This window comes from Corella eumyota, chromosome 3 (assembly GCF_963082875.1).
Source record: "Corella eumyota chromosome 3, kaCorEumy4.1, whole genome shotgun sequence".
Lineage (NCBI taxonomy): Eukaryota > Metazoa > Chordata > Ascidiacea > Phlebobranchia > Corellidae > Corella > Corella eumyota.
Window position 1 is genome coordinate 7,001,679 of NC_137492.1, and position 25,447 is coordinate 7,027,125.

General features: G+C 30.3%; 6 protein-coding genes across 7 annotated transcripts; 2 read left to right on the top strand and 4 right to left on the bottom strand.

Annotated features, from left to right (window-relative positions):
- Positions 1–502: 502 nt before the first annotated feature.
- LOC145746470 (TBC1 domain family member 31-like) lies at positions 503–8,434 on the bottom strand. 2 transcript variants are annotated; one of them, XM_082564761.1, is made up of 21 exons: positions 8,301–8,434; positions 8,010–8,159; positions 7,770–7,885; positions 7,459–7,637; positions 6,779–6,927; positions 6,428–6,587; positions 5,889–6,098; positions 5,321–5,518; positions 5,017–5,249; positions 4,648–4,781; positions 4,119–4,252; positions 3,777–3,956; positions 3,215–3,450; positions 2,989–3,141; positions 2,782–2,917; positions 2,605–2,700; positions 2,286–2,417; positions 1,519–1,713; positions 1,277–1,463; positions 1,130–1,213; positions 503–892 (listed from the first exon to the last, which is right to left on the bottom strand). In XM_082564761.1, the coding sequence occupies exons 1-21, from the start codon at positions 8,375–8,377 to the stop codon at positions 786–788; spliced, it is 3,246 nt and encodes a 1,081-aa protein (XP_082420887.1). In that variant the 5' UTR covers positions 8,378–8,434; the 3' UTR covers positions 503–785. The 2 variants fall into 2 exon arrangements, with proteins under 2 accessions (XP_082420887.1, XP_082420886.1); XM_082564760.1 differs by having other exon boundaries at positions 1,130–1,225.
- A 458-nt stretch (positions 8,435–8,892) lies between these two features.
- On the top strand, positions 8,893–10,530 carry LOC145745343 (F-box only protein 16-like). Its single transcript, XM_082563392.1, has one exon. The coding sequence runs from the start codon at positions 8,923–8,925 to the stop codon at positions 10,117–10,119; it is 1,197 nt and encodes a 398-aa protein (XP_082419518.1). The 5' UTR covers positions 8,893–8,922; the 3' UTR covers positions 10,120–10,530.
- A 692-nt stretch (positions 10,531–11,222) lies between these two features.
- On the bottom strand, positions 11,223–14,513 carry LOC145745897 (uncharacterized). Its single transcript, XM_082564078.1, has 6 exons — positions 13,487–14,513; positions 13,042–13,332; positions 12,520–12,665; positions 12,090–12,264; positions 11,577–11,679; positions 11,223–11,457 (listed from the first exon to the last, which is right to left on the bottom strand). Exons 1-6 carry the CDS (start codon positions 14,511–14,513, stop codon positions 11,223–11,225), a joined length of 1,977 nt encoding a protein of 658 aa, XP_082420204.1.
- A 568-nt stretch (positions 14,514–15,081) lies between these two features.
- LOC145745848 (protein YIPF1-like) lies at positions 15,082–16,476 on the top strand. Its single transcript, XM_082564020.1, has 2 exons — positions 15,082–15,217; positions 15,541–16,476. The coding sequence occupies exons 1-2, from the start codon at positions 15,133–15,135 to the stop codon at positions 16,353–16,355; spliced, it is 900 nt and encodes a 299-aa protein (XP_082420146.1). The 5' UTR covers positions 15,082–15,132; the 3' UTR covers positions 16,356–16,476.
- LOC145745849 (mitochondrial fission factor-like) lies at positions 16,383–19,376 on the bottom strand. Its single transcript, XM_082564021.1, has 5 exons — positions 18,898–19,376; positions 18,370–18,524; positions 18,247–18,293; positions 17,082–17,145; positions 16,383–16,977 (listed from the first exon to the last, which is right to left on the bottom strand). The coding sequence occupies exons 1-5, from the start codon at positions 19,145–19,147 to the stop codon at positions 16,828–16,830; spliced, it is 666 nt and encodes a 221-aa protein (XP_082420147.1). The 5' UTR covers positions 19,148–19,376; the 3' UTR covers positions 16,383–16,827.
- Positions 19,377–19,519: 143 nt separating this feature from the next.
- LOC145745847 (uncharacterized) lies at positions 19,520–24,810 on the bottom strand. The gene is made up of 10 exons (XM_082564019.1): positions 23,776–24,810; positions 22,695–22,785; positions 22,190–22,300; positions 21,785–21,942; positions 21,534–21,720; positions 20,675–20,760; positions 20,392–20,558; positions 20,077–20,231; positions 19,746–19,862; positions 19,520–19,666 (listed from the first exon to the last, which is right to left on the bottom strand). The coding sequence occupies exons 1-10, from the start codon at positions 24,729–24,731 to the stop codon at positions 19,535–19,537; spliced, it is 2,160 nt and encodes a 719-aa protein (XP_082420145.1). The 5' UTR covers positions 24,732–24,810; the 3' UTR covers positions 19,520–19,534.
- Positions 24,811–25,447: the final 637 nt, after the last annotated feature.

Sequence of the window (25,447 nt, forward strand, 5' to 3'; positions counted from 1 at the left end):
CCCACCGCTCTCATGCTGCAGCGCCCTTGAGTAAGGCGCTATAAACTCCTGCTGAGTCAGCACTTAATCAGCGGCATAATTACTGGGCAATTATAATCTATAATATCCCAATCTGCTGAAGGCAACTCGAGACTGGGTTGGAGTAACAGTTGTTACCCTATGTTTAAGTCGCGCATTCGACTTTTTCACATCGAGGATAAAGATATACACAAAAAAAAATGATAAAAAAACAAGTACTTATTTCAAGTAAGAAAATAACTTTTTATTTTTAGAGCAAACTTTAAGTCAAGCAACCCCACATTCCACCCCAACCGCTTATCTTAAACCAGCTGGGTAAGTAAAAAATATTTAGAATTTAATATTAATAATCCCTTTAAATTTGTTAAATTCTTATTTTTATATATTAGGGCTATTGATTATCTTAACTGTTAACTGGTTTATTTAGAAAATATTGTTTTTCTGAATTAAACAAAATTGCTTAGATATATCAAAATATTTTTTGCTAGTTTTTTTACTAAAAAATACGAAAATGAGAAAGAAAAACATAAGCCATGAAAAAACAACAAAATATGAATATTATTTGTTAACTGCCAACTAATTAACAGGACTAAAAAAAATTTCCAAAATCTCACTGAAAGTTACAAAAATAATATGTCAATCTTTTTAAAAAAGGAAAAAAAAGGTTAAATTTATCATTTTTTTTTAAAAACAGCCAATTTTCCACACCCCAACCAAGTAGCAAATTTTGTTCATATTATGGTTTATCAGCAAAACGAAAGTTTTGACTACTGGCGACTTTTTTGTGCCACAAGTCGCTGCCGCAGATTTCTTACATCTTCCATCAACTGCTGTTCGGTTTCGTCAAGGTTACCACGGTTACGATTTACTGAGACTAGATTTTATATGATTTTTATTATTTTGTGATATTTTTGAAAGGAAGTTTTTTAAACAGTTTAAAAAACAACTAAATTTTAGTTTATTTTCGTAATGTTGTTTTATAATATTGAAGTCAAATTGTAAAAATATAACCCAACTTTTAAAAATATTTTTATGTTAATGCAGCTTTAATGTTCTTGTTTTTTTACACTGTTAAAAAATAAATAAAGTTATGAACAAGAGTTGTGCTTACATGAGGTGACGGTCAGGTCATCATCTTTGTTTTGTAACTCAAATTGTTTTGGGTAGGTAGTGTAATCGTCATGGTTACTGTCATCTGTAAAAAACACTAAATATATTTAAAAATTTTTAACTTTTTAGGGTTTTAAAAAAAACTTACTAAGCCGTTGATGTTCTTTTCTTAACCTCCCTGCATGTTCTTCCATCCTCTGTTCTGACTCCCTGATTCTTCTTCTGCATTGATCCATGTCCTGATCCTGGATCAAGCATCTTCTTCTCTCGTCTCCCTCATTTCTAATCGATTCCAAAAACTTTAATCTCTCCCGTGCTTCAGCAATTTCTTTGTCCTAAAAAAAATAACTTTTTAATAAAAGTAAAATATAAAAAAAAAACTTAAATTACCTTTGCAGTTCGTATTTCTTTTAATTGATCATTTATCTTTTTTTGAGATTTAAAGTTTTGTATATTTCTAGATAAGGATTGGGCTAGAGATTTCTCCCGGTCAATATCATTGTACAACAATCTAGATACAACCTCTGTTCGATGTTTTAGGGCATTTTCTTTAAGCTCAGTTGCAGCTAATTCCTCTTGTAGCTCCTATATGAAAATATTAAAACACAATAATATTTATTCTTATAAAAATGCAATATTAAAATAAAAATAGCATTATTGACATAAGTAGTATTTAAAAAAAACTAGCCTATAGCTTACAGGCTACATTTATTTATTTTATTTGTCATAATATGGCTACAACATAAAACTAATATACCTTTGCACCACATATAGCATTTTTTGAGGTCATTTATTTTGGACGTAGGTTACACATACATATATATACCATTCATTAAATTTCATTAGTATATAGATTGTTATACATATATATGCATAGCATGTCTAGTTTACCTCCTATAAAAGTTGTTTTTTGTACTTAATTACATTGACATGAGCAAATACAGGTTACAACTATGTTAAATTTTACCGTTTAATTTTATTTGCTCATTGTGAAATAACAAAAACAATTAATTAGTTAAAAAGAAAGTGGAAAAAATGTCATAATTTAAAACAAATTGCCAGAATTTAGCAGAATTTAGAATTTAGCTTTAAAACAAATTGCCAGAATTTATGATAACAGATTAAGTGAAACTGTAATAATTGATATTTATTTTTACCTTATTTCCATCTATATTAAGTTGTTGGTCCACAACTTTGTCATGTAATCTATTCTCATATTCCTCCAACTTTCTACGACGTTCTAAATCCGTTCTCAATTCGTCTTCCAATTCTATTTGCTGTCTTGCCATCTAAAAATGAAAGTAAAAATTATTTAAAGTAAAATCAAAAAATAATTTTTTTGTATGCTATTAAATGTTAATATCTCAATAACTTTAGCTAAAAAAAAACAATAAAAATACCAAAAATTATTTTTTTTATTTTTGAAAATGTGAAAGTTTTTTTGTACTTTAATTTAAATAGCATGAATATACATACCTGTTGTTCAAGAGATGCCTTATTTGCCTCCAGTTCCAATCCTTTAATTTCAACATCTTCCACAGCTGCTGCTGTTTCTTCATCTCTTAACATTACCTAGTCAAATAGTCAAATATTAGCAATATATTTAATATTTTAATTTAAATTATTAATATTCGAACATTAAGAAAAATTTACTTTTCTTTGTAACTCTTCTTCCAATCTTTTGATCTCAATTGTTTTCATTGTTTGTTGATGATCCACAAACCGCATCCGAGATTTATCCAATAACTCCAACTCCCTGATCCTTAGCTCCCTTTTCATTGCTCCTAATCTGGGAGTGAAAAAAAAAATTATAAAAAAAATAAATTGAGTTGACGAAAAAATGTTTAAATCTTTTTTTACTGTTTTCGTTGTTGAACAAGTTTCTTTTCTTCCTCCACAAGCAACTTTCTTCTCTGCTCCTCCGCAACCTCTAACATCTCCTTTCTTTGATAATAGCCCTCCTCGTGCAACTTCCGGTCTTCCATTTGCTCATGAAGTTCCTGTGCAATGTGCCTTTTGAAAAATTACAAAAATTAAAAAAAGTTTTTTTTTTTAATTTAAAAATTAATTTTTTTTAAAGACTTACTTTTCTCTTAAATATTCAAGTTCGTCTTTTCTTATTCTCTCTCTTTCTTGAGCTTGGTAATCAACAATGAATTTCGGATACTTGTTAAATATTGGGTAAGTTTCACCCGGCGGCAAAGGCTGTAGTGGCTCCATTGAATTTTTCGGGTCAATATTTTCCGGAGTACACTCAGACATTCGATATGCTTCCTTGATCACAGCGTGAACGTCGATTGCATTGCGATGATGGTAAAAATACTGACAAATTTTTTATATTTATTAATTCTTAATGTGGGAAGATCGACTTCATGACCTAAACAGTATTCTCAGTTACCCCGACCCAGTCTCAAGTTGCCAAAAGCAGATAGGAATTTTAAGAATATAATTGCCAAATAATCTGGTTGCTTTTAAAGTGTTGACTCAGCAAAAGTTTATGTAATTTATAGCACCGTACTCAAAGCCGCTACAGCATGAAAGCAGTGGGGATCAAATCCATTGCCTCAAACCAAGTGTTTTGACCACTACACCATGCTGCCTGTAATTTTGTATGTTAACTCAAAATTGTTATTTTTTCAAAAACTTACAGCAAAATCTTCGGTTTGAGTTGTTCTAAGCAAAGCAGATCTGCAACAAACAGAATAAGCCACAACACAGTAATACAAGAAACTGGGGTGGTTACTAAATATGTTGTCAAACAACTTTAACCATTCGTCTCTAGTAAATATTTCCGACATAAAGGTCTGGAGTAAAGGCCAAGCATATATCTGAAATTTTTTTTAAAAAACAATATCAAAACTAAGGTTTTTTATTGAAGTAACTTAAGTAAAAAATTAGGGCAAAAATTGCTTCTTGAACAATATTTTTTTATTAAACCTAACAGAAATAGCTTATGAAATCTTTTTTTTTATTATGACATCATCAATTACCTGTGTTGTGACATCACATTTCACAAAATGCCCGAGTAGCTTTCTGTCGTGATGATTCAGCAGATTTTCAACAATACTCAGCACATTTAAGGGAGGGTTAGGAAAGAATTCGAACCAATGTTGACACCAGTTCACTAAACAATAATTTATTAAAATGTTAAAAAATAAATATGCAAGAAAACATGAATTAAATAATTAAGACTGCATTTATTGATTAATATAGAAAATTTTACAAAAGTAACAATAACTAAATTTTTATTTTTTTGTTATATTTATTCTCACTGTGGAAAAAGGGAACTTCATGGCCCAATCATAGAGTAATGTTAGTTACCCTTACCCAGTCTTAAGTCTACTATGGAAGTTTAACTTTATTGTTTAAAATCGCATTATAATAAATTTACCTATTGGATATTGGCTCAGCAGGAGTTGGTATTTTTTAGATTTATAAATGACTTACAGACAAAAATTTATGCATATTCCCATTTTTTTTACAACACATTTAATTTTTTCTTAAAATGTTGTTTTTTACCTAACACAGTTGCCACCATTTCAAAACAGATGAGTTGATTATTTCGAAATAATTTAATAAAGGGGAAAACTATCAATGGTAAATAGTCCAACTCTGAAAATATCGCTGACCAATGAGCAAGCGATGAAAGAACCCTAAAAAATAAATTAAAATTTTGAATTCTGTTTTAATTACTTGAAAAAGTATATACCTAAAATGAAAATCTGAAAACGAATTTAAAATTATGTATAAGTTTTAGTTCATTAGGTCATTCAGCCAAAAATTCAAGTGAAGTTTAACTTTAAAACACGAAAATTTTAAAATTTAATTTCCAATATTAAAATTTTTTTTTGTAAATCAAAAATAAAAAAAAAAAATTTTAATTTTTACCTCTGCATAACTCTTAACAGTTTTCCGCTTTTGACTGGAAATTTTTCCTGGATGGCTGCATAAGAAAGATGTGTTCCTTTATCAATTAGGGAGGAAAACGCGGCCTGATTCTCAGGGATTTGAAGGATACTTCTCCAGATGAAGAGACGGTATTGTGCCGGATATTCCCCAAACCATCGCAGAATTCGGAGCAATCTTGGGAAGTTGAGACCATTTGGAAGTTGATCTTCTTCCTATTAAAAAAAAAAATAATTTTTACACTATTTTTTTCAAAATTTTTTTTTAATAATAAATAAAAACTTACACTAATATGCTCGGCACTATTATTTTTCATTTTTCTAGCAACTATTCTTCCTGTGCTCATTGCTCCATCTAGAGGTCGCCTTGCTGATCGTTGACTAACATCATTAATTGTGGAACTTGACTTTGTTGATTTAGATGAATTGTTAAAGGTTTTTTTCTTCCAAACTTCTTTGACGACGCGAACCAGTGGCCCAGGTGGCTAAATTAAAAAAAATTAAATCACTTACATATATTTTATAATTTCAAACAAAAAACTTATGGCCTTAAAGTATGAGAGAGAATTAGTGAAGACCGTAGAGTACGAAAGAAAATTAGCCAGGACCACAAAGTATGAGAGAGAATTAGTAAGGACTGTAGAGTACGAAAGAAAATTAGCCAAGGCCACAAAGTATGAGGGATAATTAGAGGCGATCGTAAAGTATGAGTAAGGATTAGCCAGGACCGCAAAGTAGAGAAAAGAATTAGGTAGAACAGTAAAGTTCGTGAGTTTTTCTGAAAACCGTAACGTACAAGTGATTCAAAAATTTTACACAAAAAAAAAAAATTTTTTAATTTAATTTAATTTTTACCTGATTTATTTTATTGGTTAAAGCATTGATGCTATACACAACCAACTTTCCTCCTTCACTTATTCCAATAATATAATCATTACCCTCTTCATCACAACATATTTCACTCAACTTATCTCCTTCTTCGGGTAAGTATAACTCAAACAAAACTCGACATGAGTCAATACTTATATAGCGAGCTACCCCATCATGGCCTAGAACTCCAAGAACCTTAGTTAAAAAATGTTTTTATTAAAAATAAAAAAAAATTATTTTTAATTAAAATATTTTTTGTCAACTTGGATAGATCAACTTCACAGCCCAAACATAATAACATTTGGTTACCCTGACTCAGTCTTAAGTTGACTTTGACAACTTTAAATAATATTTAGCAGATAAAAGAATGGTTTTTAGGCATAGTGGGAGTTAGTATGGTTTATAGAACTTTAGAACGTTTAGAAGCCGGCAAAAGGGAAATCAAACACTAAACCCAACGCAGAAAATGCGTTTTTTAAAAGTATTTCAACCAGATATTCACTACACCAGACCACTGGCATTACCTTGTTAGCTCCATTGTCAAATTTATCTCTGATAAAATGTAGTTGTTTGACAGCTTGGACCTCACTGGGTAGTTTAACAACTTGAATTAATTTGTAAGTTTCAAGTGAATAAACGTGAAGTAAATTTGATTTTCCACCACATATTAAAGTTTTACTATCTCTGTTGAGAAAAGTACAAAATTAAAAAAAAAATAAAAAAGAAGCCTAATTAAAAAAAAAGGAAATAAAAATTTGAAAGTTTTTTAATATAAATAACCCATTACTTTTTAATCCTAATTTACAGTTATCTTATTTTTTTATAATAAAAATATTTTTTTTTTCATAAACAGGTATATACTTTAAAATACTTACTTAGTAACAGCATATGCTTTGTAAGTAATAGAAGGTTGGTTTTGACTTTCAAGTTTAAATTTCCAGTTAAAACTGTCGCTCTCCCAACCAAATATTGTGTCATCCGTAAAACAAGTTAAAATAGTGTTGCTCATCGGAAGAAAAAATACCTAAAAAGACACAAGTCGTTTTACAATAAGTATTTGTATGGTTTTACAACATAAGTAGATTTTGACTTTGTATAAAAGGACTTTGTTAATTTAATTTTTAAAAGAAAAAGGGGAATTTGATTTTAAATAAATGACTTGCTAAATTTAACATTGTTTAAAAAATAGAAAATAAACTTAGTTTTCATTTATTTAGCAATAACTATATAAAGATTTCTTGTATATACTTTACGGCCCTCACAAATAAATTACAACCAGAAAGCTTGAGAAAAGAATTAGCGAGGACAATAAAGTATGGAAAAAATTTAGCTAGGATTGTAAATAACTGGAAAGAATTAGCTAGGACCGTAAAATGCTAAAGAGAATTAGCTAGGACTGTATAATACTAGAGAAAAATAGCTAGGGCAATAAATTATAAAAGAGAATTAGCTAGGACGTTAAAAAACTGGAAAAAAATAGCTAGGACCGTAAATTATGCGAGAGATTTAGCGATGACTGTTAAATTTTACAATTTTTTTTTTTTTTTTTTTTTACCTTTTGAATTGGAACCTGAGATTTCACGTTAAGCTTTCTGACTCTCTCGAAAGAGTTGAGGTCCCAGAGTTGAGCTGTGTCCCTGGATGTTGTAATCGCAAATCTTCCACTTCCATGAATTGCAATCGAGTGAACTGCCGACTCATGTCCCTTCATCCAACCAACCAACTCTCTGTTTTCTATCCGAGAAAAATAAAAATCATCAAAAAAAAATTTTAAGAAAAATTTAATTTAAAAAAATAAATGCAATATTTTTTTAAATCACTATGTTAGCTGTAACTTCTTAGGGACTTAATATTTACTGCATAAACCTGTATTAAAACATTTGATTGAGGCATCTGCTAGACCAACCAAATACTCATTTTTCCTTTTTAATCCAGTTGCAATTGCTGTACAAGACTGGCCAGCATTTTGAATCAAAGCATATCTTAAATAAAAACAATTATTTAATTTAAAAAATTAAATTTCAGTTAATATTTATGCAATGGGTAATATTACAAATTATTAGTATTTAAAAATTAACGTCATTATAAAAATTAATAACTTCTCACCTATTTTTTTCCAAATCAAATGAATAAATTCCACCTAAATGATCGGTTGCCAAAACTTTATTTTTAAATTTTTCAAACGAAACATGAAGAAACCGTCGCAATCGACCAGTTTTTATTCCTTTACCAGAATGCTCCAAACTGACAATAATTCTAAAACAAAATCAAATAAAAGTTATTAAAACAAAATTGTGTTAATTGCTAAGATAGTTTGTTTTAATTTTACACAATCCGATAGTTTAAATTTGTATGAACTGTGCAATATTTTTAAATAAAAATTATTTTTTAAATTACCCATTTTCTTCATTTGGCGCCGGGATCCTATGCCATATTTTGCCGGCAGACTGCCCAGTTATGTCTCGTCTTTGCATAATTTAAATACTTTAAGGTCAAACACTGAAAAAATTCGTAAAATTCAACAATTTAAATCAGAAAAACACGAGGATTTTTTACAAAAATCAAAACAAAGCGCTATCGATACAATTTTTCTTATTTGTAGCGGTTGCTCAAATTCTAAATTACAAATAGTTTTACAATTTAAACAAATTATATGTAAACAACATATTAAAATACTTCTTAAAAAGTCAAAATAGGTAAATAATGATAAAATATGATTATTATAATATGAATAATGTCGTTAGAAAAAAAACAGCTACATTTAACGAAAATGGTTTACAAGACGCTTTGTTTTGATTTTTTTACAACTGAACTTTGTTCACGTTTTGTTTACAATAGTGTTTAGAAGTCTGGTTAATAAGTTGCGCTTGTGTTTAATAATTAAATAGATAATAATAAAGTAGATAAATTCGCACAAAAATTAGGATTTTAAAAATTTGTGTTTGATTGTACCGATTTTTTAAAAGCTGTGTATTTTTTTAGGGTATTAATAATAAAGTAACATAAATAACACCTAAAAATGGCGTTTGCTCCTCCATCTAAGACAAAAACATCGACTCAGCTTGCAAAAAGTACATGGACTCCTTTAAATCAACCTGAAGCTAACAGTCAAGTATTTCAAGAGCGTAGAGAAATAATGCAGAAATGGTTTCAAAAATGGCACGAATCACAAAAGAAAATTATCGTGGATGATATTTTGCAAAACTTGTCCACTAAACATTTAATCAAACTGAGCGAAACGCTTAAGGATAAATTTCCACAAGAGAAACATGATTTTACAAAAGTTTTACCTAGAGTTTTGACTTTGTACTTGTTTTCGTTTCTTGACCCAAGAACCTTATGTCGTTGTGCACAAGTGTCTTGGTATTGGAATTACCTGACAGAAATGGACTGTTTATGGAGACCAAAATGCTTAAAATTTGGCTGGTATCCAACATACCAACCTTCGCCTTTTGAGCAAAAAGTCTGGAAGCGATTTTATGTGACAACTGTCCATGATCTTAATTATGTTAAAGCAAAGGGTCTTGAAAGCACCACAATTACAAATGATCTCACAAATCTCAACATCACTAAAGCTCCGGACACTGCCCGGAGTCGATATTCAACCACTAGCAGACCGGCTTCTTCTATAGGGATACGAAAAGGACCCAGTACCCCAGTCTCCAAAAAGGCTTTGCCTGGCCCGAAATGGGAGCCGCCCCCTTGGAGAGGATCGGACCCCAGACCCAAAGATACAATGAGGTACAACTACTTTGATAACTCATCAGGTGAAAAGAAAAAGAAGTCATCAGGACAGCCAGAGAGTCGTCCTTCTTCCAGAAATGTGAATCGGCCGCAGAGTGCCTTAAACAAGTCAAGATCTGAACATCGCAGTAAAAATACAAATGAAGTTATCACAGACATACAACCTAATAATACCGACGGTCTTCCCACAAAATCAAAATCGCAACAAATTGAAGAAACAAACAAGGAAAATGCATCTATTGTATTTACAAATATTTCAACCGATGTAAATGCTCATCCCCCTCCAGTGAGAAAATACACCCCCCAAAAAGCACCCGTCAAATCACCAAAACCAATAAAAGAACCAGAGATAACTAAATCGCCAGAAATAACACCAGTTAAAACGAACCAGTCTATACCAATAGCAAATACCAACCAATTAGAAGGCAGAAAATGGAAGCCACCAGAGTCTGATTCAGACGACGAATTTTAAATCAAAATTATTTATAAAAAAAACTTGAAATTGTTAAGTTGTCATTGGTGGTTATACTAAGAAAAGGGGGAATTTACATAAAATGTAACCCAAAGAACAGTTACAATAGATGGGTTGTATACACTTGATTTTTTTTTACAAACATTCTAAACAAATCTATTATTATAAAAAGAAATTAGAACATGACTATGTTAAATAGTATTAGTTTTACGTATTTAGTTATTGTTATAAAAATTACAAGTATTTTTTTAAGTTTTTGTATATATATAATTAGTTTTGTGAATCGTGGTACTAAATTATTAATTTTTTCTATGCCACATAATTAATTCATATATAATTTAGTTAAGTTTTGTAACCAATAATGTGTAATTGTTAATCTGTAATAATTGAATTCAAACGATTATAAGTTGTAGTTACCTTCTATTTAATTTGCTATTAAATAAGTTATTATAAAAATAAAACCAAAATTTATTTTTTACTTAAGCAATAAACGCTTAAACTTAGTCACGTGACTTAGCCTTTTTAAATCTTAAGTAAAGTAACTTACCTTTAGTTTAAATGGAGAAGTAAGTATTTCCAAAATGTGTTAATTGCATTATCATTTTAATACAAAATTTTCTTTGTAAATTTTCTGTACTTACTTAAAAAATTCCAGATTTAAAACCTTAATATTATTGTTAATACAAAAAAACGTAATTTAACTACGCTATTTTAACTCCTTTTTAAAAATTGTGGGGTACTTTTTCTGCTATGTCTTGCCTAAACTGTATCGAAAAATTTCTAAGCGTTTTTCGCTAAGGAATTTCTCGTGGGCGTCTTAATTAACAACGCGTAAATCACAAAATGCGTTTTTTAAACAGTGTAAGAATTTTTTAAAAAATTATATATTTATAAACTTAACTAATATATTATTAAAATACATACACATATATATAACAATTCATTTAAAATTAAAAAAAATAAATTAATTAATATATCTAATTTACATATAATTTCGTTTTTTTTTTAAATTAACAAAATGTTTGTGTCGTTTTTTGTTAGTAAAGAATTGTTAAAAAAAGGCAAAAGTTAAATGTATTTTGACCTGTTTACCATTCAAATGCCTAAACTTGAATGCTAGGTGCCGACTTTCTTCTTAAATGTTGACTCCAATGAGCTATCCACGATTTTTTGGTATGTGTTGATGTGTTACTATTATTACTATTTTCGTTTGCTTGATTTTGTTCTACATTAGGGGATTTTTTTCCTAATGTTTTGAACCAACAATTTGCACAAACGTCTTTGAAAGATTTTCGGAAATTTGGATCACGAATACTGTAGACTAACACATTTGCAAAACTAAAAGACATAAAAAAATGTTAAAGTCATTTTTAACAACTCATATACGATTATATTTATATAAAAAATAGCCCAATTATATAATTTCATTTACTATAAAAAATGTAACAAAATTTTACCTGTTTGCCATTCCGAATGAAAAAGATATAAAATAGGGAAGAGAGATAGTATCACAATTAAAAACCCCAGCATAAAACATAACCATACAAATAAATTGAGGTACTAAATAAAAAAAAAATAAAAAAATAAGTTTTTTTATATTGTTCATCCTTGATGTGGGAAGGTCGACTTCAAGACATAAACATTGAGTAACATCAGTTACCCCGACCCAGTCTTGAGTTTTCTATGGCAGTTAGGGATATTATTAATTATAATTACATAATTAAGTTGTTGATAAAGTATTGGCTCAGCACAAGTTTATACCGTTTATAGCGCCTTAGTCAGAGGCACTTCAGAATAAGAGCAGTGGGAATCAAACCGAGGACCTTACATAGTAACAAAAGTGTTTTGACCACTACATCATGCTGCCAGTAAAGTTAAAAAAAATATTTAAAAAAATTAAAAAAAATATTTATTAATAAACCATACTGTATGTGTTAATAAAAAATTAAATTCTTACAAGCTATACTCACATACTGTTACTGTAAAAGCTACTTGCATAAGCAATACAGTTTTAAGTAAAGCTTTTTCTTTGCTGTGCGAATCTTTGGCATTTCTATTATGGACATTAGAATGATGATGGGACAAATTAGAAGCTTCTTTTATATATTTTCTCCCAAAGTACCAGGCCGTTATTACAAGACCAGTCTTAAAAATTAAAATGTCACATTATAGCACAGTTTTAAAAACTTTTTAATTCTAATTATGTCACTTTTAAGAAAATGAATTTAACTTTTATTGGTATGGTTTTAAATGTATGGTGCTTTTATTCAAATTACTTTGATTTTGACCAAGTCAAATTTAAGTGATCAATTTAAGTTCTTAATTTTGGTATTTTAAGTCGTTCCAAGTACGTCTTTTTACATGTCAAAATAGCTTACACAAATAGAAGTTCAATCTTACCATTATAACGTACGGAAAAACATACAGAAAAGTCGCAATAATAATTCCAGCTTTGAAATCATCTCCAATTTTATGTTGTTTGAATGCAGGTAGATATAGAAATATAGCAGGAAAATAGGTATACGTGAAATATTCTTGAAAAAACGCTAAAAAAAGAGAAATTTTTAATCTATAAGGTTTCGTATAAGCAACCTTTAAATTACCAATGACGTTTATGACTTAAAAATAAAATAAAAATTTTATACAAATGTCGGAGGTTTCAATAAAACACAAATTTTTATAAACAACCACAAGTCACGTTTTTAAAGCGATTATCATTTAGATAAGGGGTACCACTACAGGAGAAATTTTTTTGTACCACTATTGAAACCAATATTTAAAAAAAACAATACCAATTTACCTTAAAATAAATCATAAAATAACTCCTGTATAAATCTCTAGGGTAGATGGGGTTTGTAAAACTAAAATAGTTTAACCCACTACCCTTTATATCCAAATAATGTAGTTATAACTTAAACTAACCTGGGGCCGAGGCAAATATGAGTGCCGAAATCCATACAAGAGTTATTCCCAATGTCGGTGTTTTATTCTTTGTTGTTTTGTATTTTATTGGCCACCTGATTGCATATAAACGTTGCTGGCCCATAAACAGTAAGTGAAACATCGATAAAACGATCGTGAAAATATCAAAAATTCCGCCGGCAAAAGCTGACGGAGTGCCCCGCAGTCCAAGTTGCTTGTAGTCGAGCTCGTCTATGGTTAGACCAAGGGTCCAGGTAAAGTAAGGAATTGCAATACCAAATATTTGGACAGCTAAAAAAAAATTATAATTTATTTTAAACGATGACTGTAATGTTTTAATGAAAAATCGAAATCGAAATTTCGCCATAGGCGGGAAATATTTATACACTGAAGTTAGTTTCAAAACATTTACTAAGCTGTTTATTACATTATAATTGGCTAATACCTGTTAACAGATCAGCTACTGCCAGCGATGCCTTAATTTTATTGTATTTGTCAGCGAATCCGCGTTTTTTTCTTAAAACATTCCAAATAACAAGTAAATTTCCAAACAAAATTAAAAGTCCCAAAATGCTTAAATATGTCCCAATAAATGCGGTGGAAACCATATCACATTCGCTACAGTCTTTTATAGTAATATTGTGACATTTATCGACGGCCGAACTACTACAAAATGGTGGGAAACCGCAGAGCTTGCTTTTTAAAACACGTTCATTTCTCAAGTTGTAGGTAACGTTTTTTGTTTGATTAAATCTAGTTGAAATTTCTATACCAAACGTAGTATCATTTGTATAGTAATTTGTTACATTGTTTATAATGGTTAAGGGCCTAGTTTGAATTGAATTTTTAAACACAACTTCTTCTGTAAAGGGGAGGTTAACTGGAGTATTCGGGTTTATAGTCGTGTTCAAATCACTATTAACCGAACTTTCAGCTATTGCAAAACCGTTGGATGTAAAATCTTGTTCAACTGGCAGAAAAAAAGACGCAGGATTTTCAATAACAGGTTGTCTATCTTGTACAATTTCATCGCGTGGCAAAGTGCTTGTTTGTACAATTTCTAAATTGTTTGGAAAATTTTGAGGAAACGCAAAATTTGAACCTGGAGAGTTTTCGAAAATGTCTTGAGAATTGGCTATCGGAGGTTGGTTTTCAGAAAAAGTGTTAGTAGTTTCTCTAACCGGGTTAACAGGAGGGGCAAAAAATTGTCGATCAATAACAAATCCTTCTATCCTTGGTGGTTCTATAGCTGGAAGACTCCTTGTAAATAAAGGTGGTAGTGTAAGAGTATATGTGATAGGCTGAGCCTGCTCAGTAACTTCATAGTAAAATACACGATCCACTACGTGATGGTATACTTTAGGAGTATAAGTTTCCCGAACTGTTTTTTGAGTTGTAGGCACAAAAAAGTATTCCCCGGTTTCGATAACTCCAGACCCTTCTAAAGGAATTGAAAGTTCTAATCCACTCATATTTTATTATTGACTTTTTACTGTACAGCCTAACTTTAAGCACGGACAAAAACAACTAAACTTTTTTACTCTATATCAACTTTACTAGCTTAAACGTCCAGTTTATTGATATGGTGCCCCAGGCATGTTTTATTCTGAACTTAAATTACAACATCACGAGTTTATAATTGTCATGACTTGCTGTTATTTTCCTTACGTTAAGTGGATTTCGCTTAATCATTCTCGGAAACGTGGCATTTTCCATGTAAACAAATAAGATTTAAGTAGAACGTAAACGTGAAAGATGACGTCATTCTTAATGTCTTTTAATTTTGATTGAAATATCCTTTTGACTGGAATTGCTAGAGGCTAATTTTAAAATGCGGAGTTATGACTTTATTGTGTTTACACTAACAAACTAAATCTAAACGATGAAGAAGTAAAACATTTTTTATAAAGAAAGACCATTAGAATCGGTGGTATTTTTATAAGTCACAAAAATTGCATTTGCTAAGTCATCAAATTTGGGGATAAACTAAAATCCGGTGCGCACTCAAGCATTGCGCTCATCATAAACTGTGACGTCAACAAAAAAATGAAAAAATACTACAATAGTTAAGTTATCAAAATTTAAAATAAAATGGACGACAAATTCGCTTTTCATGAGCAATCGAGTTCAAACGATAATTGGAATGTAGATGGGAAACTACTTGATACACCCAAGGGTAAATTTTTTGGTTGTTATCTTAATTTAAACTATAAATAATGTTTTAAAATGTGTAGGTTAATTTTAATTTATAAGTAAATTTTTTTTTTACATCTATTTATCCTCGATGTGGGACCAACTTTACAACCTAAACATAGTGTAACATCAGTTACCCTAATTAACTGTTGACTCAGCAAAAGTTTATAGTGCGTTATTATTTAAGGGCACCACAGCATAAGGGGAGAGCAGTAGGGATCGAACCTATGACCTCATGTTGTGAACCCAAGGGTTCTGACTATTACACTGCTGATCATTCTAACTTATATTAATTTGTACTAACAGATGCAGCAACATTGGATCTTGATGGAGACACCCACACATTTACTAAATTCCCTGACTCTGCTATAGATGTTGAAGAAGAGGATACAGAAGACACCTCACAACTTCTTAATGATCCCAACAAGCATCCAGTGTGGAGTTTTGCTTACTACCAAGCTCTTTTTAATGTTGACACATCAACCGTTGCTAAGCGAATTAAAGGCTCAATGATACCTTTACCAAGCAGTAATTTCAACAAATCTTACATTGGTGGAAGGCCTGATATGTATGGCCCAGTTTGGATCTGTGCAACCCTTGTGCTTGTTATAGGGGTGTGTGGCAATCTAACAACACTATTTAACCACTTAGGGGAGGAGAATTATCATTACACCCCACAATTTGAACGTTTAACCATCGCCGGGATCATAGTGTACAGTTATGCTTTTGTAGTGCCATTGTTAATTAAAGCCTTGTTCTGGTGGAGGCAAAGTACAGCCGGATTTTCTGTCACAGATATAATTTGTACTTACGGTTACTCGCTATTCGTATTTATTCCAGCAGCTGTACTTTTGTTGGTGCCATTTAATATATTTGATTGGATTGTAATTACACTTGCAGCAGTTCTATCAGGCTCTGTAATTGCCTTTAGTTTATGGCCAGCGTTACGAGACGACAGTAAAAAAATTGGTTTTATCATTATGATCGGATTATTTTTTTTACACATTGTTATGTCAGTTACTATTAAACTTTTGTTTTTTACCCCAATTTCAATAATGACTGTTAATAACTCGACAATAAAAATAACTAAATCTTTAACGACAGTAACCAGTACCACTTAAAAGAAAAAACAATATTAAATTTTTTAAAGCATTGTATTGCATTTTTGGGCAGTAAACTTTTACATATAAAGCTGCAAAGTTAATATATTTATCATGTTGGTGTATATATATATAGCTTATATATAGACTTGTTAATTGTAATTATGTCTTTAGTTTTAATAAAGTTAAAGTTCTATCCGAATTTTTGTTGAAAAGTTATTTAAAATTGTGAGATAACACAGTGTTACTAAAGACAAATTTTTGTTTAAATATAATCCATATATACCATATATAGATAAATTAAGCCAATTGTTTGTAAATTTATCAAATGTGTTTCCTGTTTTAAGAAAATCAATAACAGCATAACTGCCTGGTTTACACACATAACAATACATTGAAGGTTTACAATTAATTTAAACTCTCACCAAGCTTAAATCGACAATAATAGGAATAATTTCAAAGTGTTTTAGTATGGAATAAAAACTGTTTCGAATTAATAAATTCGCCTGTGGTTGTATAGAAACCAACCATTTATCAACCAAAACGCGACGGTTATTCCGTAAATACAATAATCTCGTTTCTGTTTCTGTTTTTCTTCCTGCTGGGTTTCCAGGACTGAAATGCGGCGATGCATTTTAAAAAGCTAAAAATTCATGAAAAATCTTTAATTCAAACTGCCAAAAATTCCCCTTACATGAAAAACATTAGTAAACACTTTTTTTAGGAATTTTGAAATTTTGTACAAACCTGTTTTCTCATAAGTGATACATCTTCCATATCTTCACCTGAAGATTGGTCTGTTAGGGCATACCTAAAAAAAAATAATTTAAGCATTCTGTTTGAGAGATTAAGTATATGAATAAGCAAAATAACATTAAAGCATAAGCATACAACATTAAATAATGACTGTATATACCAACATCTAAAACACTTCCTTTCTCTGCTAACATTGTAATGCAACTGAATCAAAAATAACAACATATAGTAAAGCGTAGTAAAATTCTGAGTTGAGTAGCCTATAGAAATTTACACCAAAAATAAAGTTTCTTCCAAAATAATAAGGTAAGCCACAACTAAAATATCTAACTTGCAAGACTGCACATAAACAAATTGCCCTTTACAACATAGCATCATTCTTCACAGCAATACAAACAAGCCTTTTTGCATTTATCACCTAGATAAATCACTACAATCAGACACAGTCGAATTCATGCTTTGTCGCATTTCACGATACAGCGCAACTGCGTCTTTCTGACGGTGTTCAGTAGGTTCTAACCCATTTTCGCTTTCCGAATCAGTAAGTTCTTCTTCTGGCACATAATTCAGTTTCACCAAAACTTTTTGACAAATATTTTGGCCCTCACGTTGAAGATTTTGAAGCACAGAATCACTGGATTTTTCAGGTGCGTCGTAATCCAAAACACGACGTTCGTGTAGCACTGATTTGCTTAGATCTAATTCGATCGGTCGTTTACTTTGATTTGTGCTATCCAAATGTAAATTGTTCAGTTCTTTATTCTCTAAGTTAGTGTTTAGTCCCTCCATTTTACAACAACTTATTAAATTATTATTTACTTTACTGCCAATAGAACTATTTTTAAACCAATACACTTAACTTTTAATTTAAATAAACATTACTATATTTCATATTTTACTTAATGTTTAGACCAGAAGCTGACAATGTTAAGTAATTGATATTTAAGTATTAAACAAATTAACTATGTAACTAAGCAATAATAGCATAGTCAAATATGTACCCCTACGTAATACTACATCACTAACAATCATCATAATAAATAAAAAAGATTTAGATCATAAAATATTTAAGTCATTTCCTTTACACAGGAAACAACAGTTACCTCAAAATACAAATCAACAACAGAAATTACAATAAAAATTATAAACAAATTACCGATTTTTTGTTCGTGATTCTTCAACGTTATCCGAACTTTGATTTACCTTAAATAAATAATTTAAAATTTTAATAGAAACTACTATAAAAACCTAAATTTCTTGGAAAAAAAATTTATCTTACTACATCAAGTGTGTCAAGATTTCGTTCCTGCAAAGTTAGGACCCTCGGTGGAGTTTGTAGGGCAACAGGGGGGTTTGTTGACCCATAGTTGGGGTTAAATGAAGGGGTGGGTAATCTGGTTTCACCCTGGCTATACTCGGCCCCTTTTTCACCCACTATACATTAAAAACGAGATAAAGTTGTTTTTTTTTATACTGGCAGCATGGTGAAAACATTTGACTTTACCCTGACTGCCTGAAGCTCCTTTGTTCAATTCCCACTGCTTCCATGCTGTAGTGCCCTTGAGTAAAGCACTATACATGGTATGAACTTCTGCTGAGCCAACACTTAATAAGCAGCTTTAAGCCAATACTTAACCTGTTAATCAGCATTATCGAGCAATAATAATCAATATTATCCCAAACTGCCAATGGCACCTCGAGACTGGGTATATGATGTTACCACATGATTAGGTCATAAAGACAATCCTCCTATATCGAGGATAAAGATATATAAAATAAATTTTTTCAAATGGAAAATGTATAATACCTGATACGATAATTCTTTCCGGGACTTCCATTGCTAGCGCTGGGTTGGCATGACTGTAATTTTGTTGATAAAACTCGTTGGGTTCCCCGTAATTATGATCATAAGTTCCCTGATTTTTTGCTGCAACTTTTATCGTACCTGGAACCCTCATTTTTTGGTTTATATCTTCGGTATAACGGCCGTCGTAAGCAAGTTTTTGCAGAACAGAAGGATCTATTTCTGCATCTGAATTTGGCATTGGCGATGCCATAGTGTAATTTAAATATTTCTATTTGTTTTAAAAGTAATTAGTGTCTAAATTTAAAAAAATTTCAAGACACAGCCTTTTTGTTTATTTACATTTAAAAATGACTTTCAAATTTGTTTAAACCGCATCGATAGAGTCTGAAATACGTCATGCGAAACTATACACAGTGGGGTCCTTAAACGCGTCATAGATTGTTTTTTAGTTTATCCCCGCATTAAGGTAAAGAGAAGAATCTCAATTTTTACGTAAAAAATTAAAATAACCCAACAATTTTAACAAAAGGAACGTAAATATATAAAAATAACTTCACACACAACATAATTTTTTAAAACAAACTACATATTATAAACACATAATTTTATTTTAACAATAAAAATAAAAGAATAAAAATTATTTTGGAATTCTTTTTAATTCATGTGAAAGCCAAATAGCTAAAGAAAGTAAAATTAAAGAACCAGACTGATGTGTTGCTGCAGTAGCAGTTGGTACATAAGTTAAAAGTGTAGTTATTCCTAAAGCAACCTGTAGAAAAAGTAACACTTAACAAGATGTTTTCTTTAACGAAAAATATATCTTTTTTAAATATTTTTTTTTTTGCTACCTGTATAACACCCATAATCATCATGCAATTAGAAGCAAGTATAGCTCTACTATGTAAACCTTTTGTTTTCTTTGCAAACCACCAAGTTGTTGTGACCATGGCTAGTGATAAATGACCCTTTAGTATAAAAATAATTCATTATTAAGGCCTTAACATTTTTAATTATCTTTAACGACTATTTATTGTTTATTGCTAAAAAAACTAAAAAAAAAAAAGGTAATTTAAAAAAAACAAATTTTGTACAGTTAAAAAGTATTTTTCACTAAATATTATAATACATATAAATACTCACATAGCTTATTTACTAATACATTAACAAATTTTTTATTACCAATATTCTGTGATCAAATTGAACTGTTGTAGGGTTTTCGAAATAGTTTTTCCACTTCGGAGAGAAAGATAAAATATCGGGAGGTATCCAATGATCTCCCATTTTCGGGTAGGAATTATAAGTTAAACCAGCATCTAACCCAGCTACAAAAGCACCTAAAAATGCAAAAATTTAATAAAAAATTACCATACAAATAATAAGAATTTATTCAAAAATAAATCAACCATTTCTTAATATACAAACACATGTGTAAATTAAATTTCATTGCTAATTATTCATTGCAAATTTTCAAAAATGTACTAACGATTTGCCTACCTGACAAAGCTGTTATAAACACCAGACCCTTAGTACTGTGGGCACACATTCTTAATGACCTCACTGCCATACTTTGTACAATCGGTCGTTCAGGTAATAGATGTGTTAATGCATTATATAAAAGACCGGTGTATAATAAAAACGCTGAACCTAAATGTCCAGCTAATCTAGAAAAATATAGTCATAAAAAAGTTACAAAAGAATTTACCCATAGATCTAAATTAAGTGTATTATAAATTTAGATTAAGAAAAAGTTGTCAAAACAAAAATATTTTGGTCTTACCTGTATTGGCTAACTCTGGGTACTTCATTTTTTTCTTTAAATCTGTCCTCAAGTCCACTTTTAACCATATACCAGCCATACAATCCCTTTAAAACAAGATTAATTTAATTTAAATAATACAACTCTCTTATTGTTGGTATAAAGTAAATTAAAACATAAATAACCTCGAAAACAGAAAAAAATTCTACTTCAAAAAAATTATTAGTGTAAACAAATTTTTGATTGCTAAAAATTCAAAAATAAATTTTGACTGCAATTTTAAAGTGGGTCAAAACAACAAAATAATTGTTAAGGAAATTATTTGACTACGCATGTAGTATGTTCTATTTATAACAAATGCCATTTGTAAATTAGTTTACAATAAACAGATACATCTTATAAGATGTATATCTTGATTCTTAAAAAAATATTAAAGGTACACCTTATTAGTAATGCCCAACTTATGGGCTGCCTTTTTACGTATTTGGCAAGTTACTATTAAATTGCTTGCTTTTTTTTGTATATATTTTTATCCTTGAAGTGGGAAAGTCGAATGCGTGACTAAAACATAAAGTAACATTAGTTACTCTGACCAAGTCTCGAGTTAACTTTAGCCATTTGGGATATTATAAATTCTGATTTGCCCTATAATTATGCTGCTAATTAAGTGCCGGCTAAGCAGGAATTCATACCGTTTATGGCGCTTTACTCAAGGGCGTTACAGCATGAGAGCAGTGGGGATAGATCCCACAACAAACCTATAGTTATTCGCATACCCCAATCAAAATTTTTTAAATTTTTAAATCATATATTAAACATGTATCGGGCTTAGTTATATATAAATGGCTATTTAATTGAGTACAAAAGCAATTTTGTTTACCTGGAACAACAGCAATCCTCCCATTAATCCTGTTTTAATTTTCATTGTTTTATTTAGCCAACCCCTCTGGTAAAAGAAAGCTAGGGGTAAGAAATAAACCAGTCCTATCATTCTCCCCCACATTCTGTGCCCGTATTCCATATGCCATATTGCTTTAAATTCATTCAACGTCATTTCATGATTTAAGCTAAGAAAAGTTAAAAATGGATTAAAATTTCAGGATTTGATAAGAGAAACATTTTTCAGCTTACATTTTAAACTCAGGGTATTGTTGATATTTCTCAAATTCTTTCAACCATTCTTCATGACTTGAGGGTGGTTTCATTCCTTTAATTAAATGCCAATCAACCATAGATAAACCAGACTCAGTCAATCTTGTTACACCACCCAACACCACAGCACCAAATGTCTAAATTTTAACATTAGCTTATAACCTTATTTAAACAAAAAAAAAACAGAAAAACCAAAATAATCTACAGCAATAAAAAATTGTGTTATTTTAAGGGTTAGGGTGGGGGCAATAATTTTTTAACCCCTCTAATAAATGGCTTAGGGTTAATAATAATTACCAAAATTTTGCATGAATACTGAATGTTTCATTTTACACTATTTTGTTATTGTCGTACAGTTTTTAATTAAGATCAAAATAGACTTACCATGCCACAACAGCCTGCCAGCCACCATCCAATTATTTTCTTTTGTCTGAGTGGATTTCCTTTCACTATTGCATCTGTTGTTGTTTTTCGAACTAATATTCTAGGGACGATCTAAAATTTTGACAAAATTTATGTTTTATATCATGATTTTGTCATTTTTTGGTTTTAGTGCATCATCAATTTTTGCCAATTGTTTAAAGTTATTTTAAAGTACATTGTTTTGTGTAGCAACTTTTTTTTTTTAGATTTGTTATCAATGTAACTTTTGTTTATCGGATACATATTTTACCTAACATTGTATTTATTTTTAAATATTTGCTTTTGATTAAATGATAACCCAGATAAGCAGAGTAAAAACAAATATTAAATAATTTTAAACAAATGATGTGAATTTTTACAAATGTAATAACATTGTTTAAAAAATGTTTAGTTAAAACCTAAATAAAGATAAAAGCCATGCCCACATTTTTGCACTTAAGACTAGTTTATAAATTTTAAAACGTACCTTTATATTTTTAATTGCATCGTGCGAAAATATAGTAGAATTTTTAAAGTTGCATAATTTTTGTATTGCCCATCTGCATCCGAGAGCCATTATTGCAATTAAATATGACCCACTTCCTACTTTAATATTATTGATTCCCTTAATTTCATAAGTGCAAAATCCTATAAAGAGAAATTAATGCAAAAAAGGTTATGTTATTGTAATTACGGGAGTTCAAAGCTAAATTAAATTGTTGCTCAATACTAAAAAATATCATGTATATATTGCAGTTATTTTATTGTTATTTATATGACTGTTAAAATGAAACTTTATTTCCTATATTACCGCACAACAATTACTAACGTTTTTTATTAAATAACAATTTACTATCTTACCTTGTAGGCTGTTATTAAACTGTAGATGTCCAATTAAAATCTTACTCTTTTGAGTGTATTACAAATGTTTTACCTATTTTTAAACCGATTAACAACAAATTTATCTACTAACAGAAGAATTTTATTAACGTTTAAGCGAAATGTGAAAATAGAAATGATAAAATTCGCCTACTTAATACAATTTGTAAATAAGTTCCTAATCTGTTTTTTGCTACCAATGCTGTAGCTTAATCAAAAAAAAAAACAATAAAATATACAGTTCACAAAAAAATGTAATTCATAACTTTATATGCAGACCAAAATAGAGAAAAATACGTTTCGAAATTCCAATTAAAACATGAGTTAATATTAGTCTTATCTCACATAGAGTGTATGGATATCACTATAACCTATTATATTAATATACATAACATTTATAAAGTAATTTTTTCATGCAGAATAATTTATGTTGTGATCTTAAAGAATAGGAACAGTATTTACATTTTCAATAATAGAAACTGAACTGTACATAAGATTATGTTAAAAAATGTTACTGCACCATACAAATGAGATGAATTCAACAGCAAATAGCAGCTCATGATATTATTACCTAGATGCTACATGTTTTCATTTATATAATGTCAGTTTTTTTGTCGGTGATTTGGTATATAATATAGGGTGAGATAAAAGTTTATTTTTTCGGTGGTTTTTGCTTGTTTCCAGAATTTCTGGGCGGTGTGACGGGTCGTCCTGCATTCAATCCACCATATGGAAACTTCTTTTTATCGGCTGGTTTCAGAATTTGGAAAGAGCACATTAAGGTTTCGTCTACACTCATCATAGCACCTGCATTATCGAATTCACCGCAGTAATTTGGAGCTGAGAATAAAGTGACGACTTGACGTTTTGCAAAGAACTCATACCCATCTTCTACTACTTGATGAGCTCTGCAAATTAAATCTAGATCGTGTTTGTGCAGGAACTTAGCCACAACCTCTGAGCCAAACGTGAATGAAACTCCCCTGTCATTTTCACCCCAACCAAACACTTCTTTGTCGGGATCAGACCACAAAAGATCACACAAGAGACCTTGATCTGGGACATCAGTTGGTCTCATGATCCTCCTGATCTGCTCCATAGATTGAAGATCGGGTGACAATCCTCCATGACAACAGAAAATCTTCTCATCTATGATAGCAGCTAGGGGAAGACAATTGAAGCAATCAGTGAAGGTCTTCCATAATTTGATGTTGTATCGACGCTTGCATTCATCATAGAACCCATAAATTCGATTGATGCTCGCACATTCATGATTACCTCTTAAAAGAAAGAAGTTTTCAGGATATTTTATCTTGTAAGCAAGCAACAAAGCAATTGTCTCCAAAGACTGCTTTCCACGGTCGACATAATCTCCCAAAAATAAGTAATTTGACTCTGGAGGAAAACCACCATATTCAAACAAACGGAGGAGGTCGTAATATTGGCCGTGAATATCGCCACAAATCTTTAGAGGGGCTTCTAGTTCGAGAAGAATGGGTTGACTTAGAAATATCTCTCTTGATTTTAAACACAATCCACGGATCTCGTTTTCAGAAAGTTGTACATTTTTTCCTGGTCTTGAGCCGCGAACTTCCAATAAACTTGCAATTATTTTGTCCACATTAAATTTTTCACTTTCAGCCATGTTTTTAAATTTAGTAAATTTTAATTAAAAACTTAAAATAATTTAGAACCTAATTTAATTCTCTTAATAACAGTAAATTTAAGTTAATATTTGATTTCATGTTAATTCACATTTATATAAAGTTTAACATAAAGACAATGTTATACTTCAACTTAGGGTTTTGGTATAAAATATTTAACACCGAAACAAATAGGGTTGTACCGAACTATCCAAAAGATTATGTAAAAATTTACAACAACAAAAAAGAGCTACAGTTTAGAGAGTAGGAGTAAGGTTATTCGACTATACATTTAACTCCAATAATTATATATTAGAACAATATTAAAAGGTTATACACTAAATACATCAACAGTTTTGTATTGTACCAAATGCTTGGCAATTTTAAACATATACAAGACAGTAAAAATTAAGAAATAAAATCCAAAAATTGTCATTTTTTAACCTGCTAAAACAGTAAAAACGAGCGTTTAAAAACAATCTATAAGATGTTAAGCTTAACATTTTTAGACAAAAAGCAAAATCTAACTTAATTACTAATAAATCGATTTCCTGCAGGTAAGTTTTAAAAAGTCGCACAATGTTTATGCCAAAAATCGATCAACAACTCACCGCGCCTCCGCGAACCGATTATTGAAGTGGTTCTGACGTCACAAACAAACAATAGAAATCTTACTTAAACGTTTCGTCAGTTAACAACTTTTCCTTGGTATTGCACA

Excerpts from the sequence above, each read along its gene's own strand:
- LOC145745847 (XM_082564019.1), bottom strand. The coding sequence starts at position 24,731 with ATGGCTGAAAGTGAAAAATTTAATGTGGACAAAATAATTGCAAGTTTA. Across the intron at positions 22,786-23,775 it reads CGACCCGTCACACCGCCCAG|AATGGCTCTCGGATGCAGAT; the intron begins AAATTCTGGAAA and ends TTTAATTGCAAT. Across the intron at positions 19,863-20,076 it reads AATTTGATCACAGAATATTG|GGTCATTTATCACTAGCCAT; the intron begins GTAATAAAAAAT and ends TTTATACTAAAG.
- LOC145745343 (XM_082563392.1), top strand. The coding sequence starts at position 8,923 with ATGGCGTTTGCTCCTCCATCTAAGACAAAAACATCGACTCAGCTTGCA.
- LOC145745897 (XM_082564078.1), bottom strand. The coding sequence starts at position 14,513 with ATGAGTGGATTAGAACTTTCAATTCCTTTAGAAGGGTCTGGAGTTATC. Across the intron at positions 13,333-13,486 it reads AGTAGCTGATCTGTTAACAG|CTGTCCAAATATTTGGTATT; the intron begins GTATTAGCCAAT and ends ATTTTTTTTTAG. Across the intron at positions 11,680-12,089 it reads AGCTTTTACAGTAACAGTAT|TACCTCAATTTATTTGTATG; the intron begins GTGAGTATAGCT and ends TTTTTTATTTAG.
- LOC145745849 (XM_082564021.1), bottom strand. The coding sequence starts at position 19,147 with ATGGCATCGCCAATGCCAAATTCAGATGCAGAAATAGATCCTTCTGTT. Across the intron at positions 18,525-18,897 it reads GGAAAGAATTATCGTATCAG|TGGGTGAAAAAGGGGCCGAG; the intron begins GTATTATACATT and ends TTTAATGTATAG. Across the intron at positions 17,146-18,246 it reads GAATCACGAACAAAAAATCG|GTATGCCCTAACAGACCAAT; the intron begins GTAATTTGTTTA and ends ATTTTTTTTTAG.
- LOC145746470 (XM_082564760.1), bottom strand. The coding sequence starts at position 8,377 with ATGCAAAGACGAGACATAACTGGGCAGTCTGCCGGCAAAATATGGCAT. Across the intron at positions 3,957-4,118 it reads AATGTGATGTCACAACACAG|ATATATGCTTGGCCTTTACT; the intron begins GTAATTGATGAT and ends AAAAAATTTCAG. Across the intron at positions 2,701-2,781 it reads AAGAAGAGTTACAAAGAAAA|GTAATGTTAAGAGATGAAGA; the intron begins GTAAATTTTTCT and ends CTATTTGACTAG.
- LOC145745848 (XM_082564020.1), top strand. The coding sequence starts at position 15,133 with ATGGACGACAAATTCGCTTTTCATGAGCAATCGAGTTCAAACGATAAT. Across the intron at positions 15,218-15,540 it reads ACTACTTGATACACCCAAGG|ATGCAGCAACATTGGATCTT; the intron begins GTAAATTTTTTG and ends TTGTACTAACAG.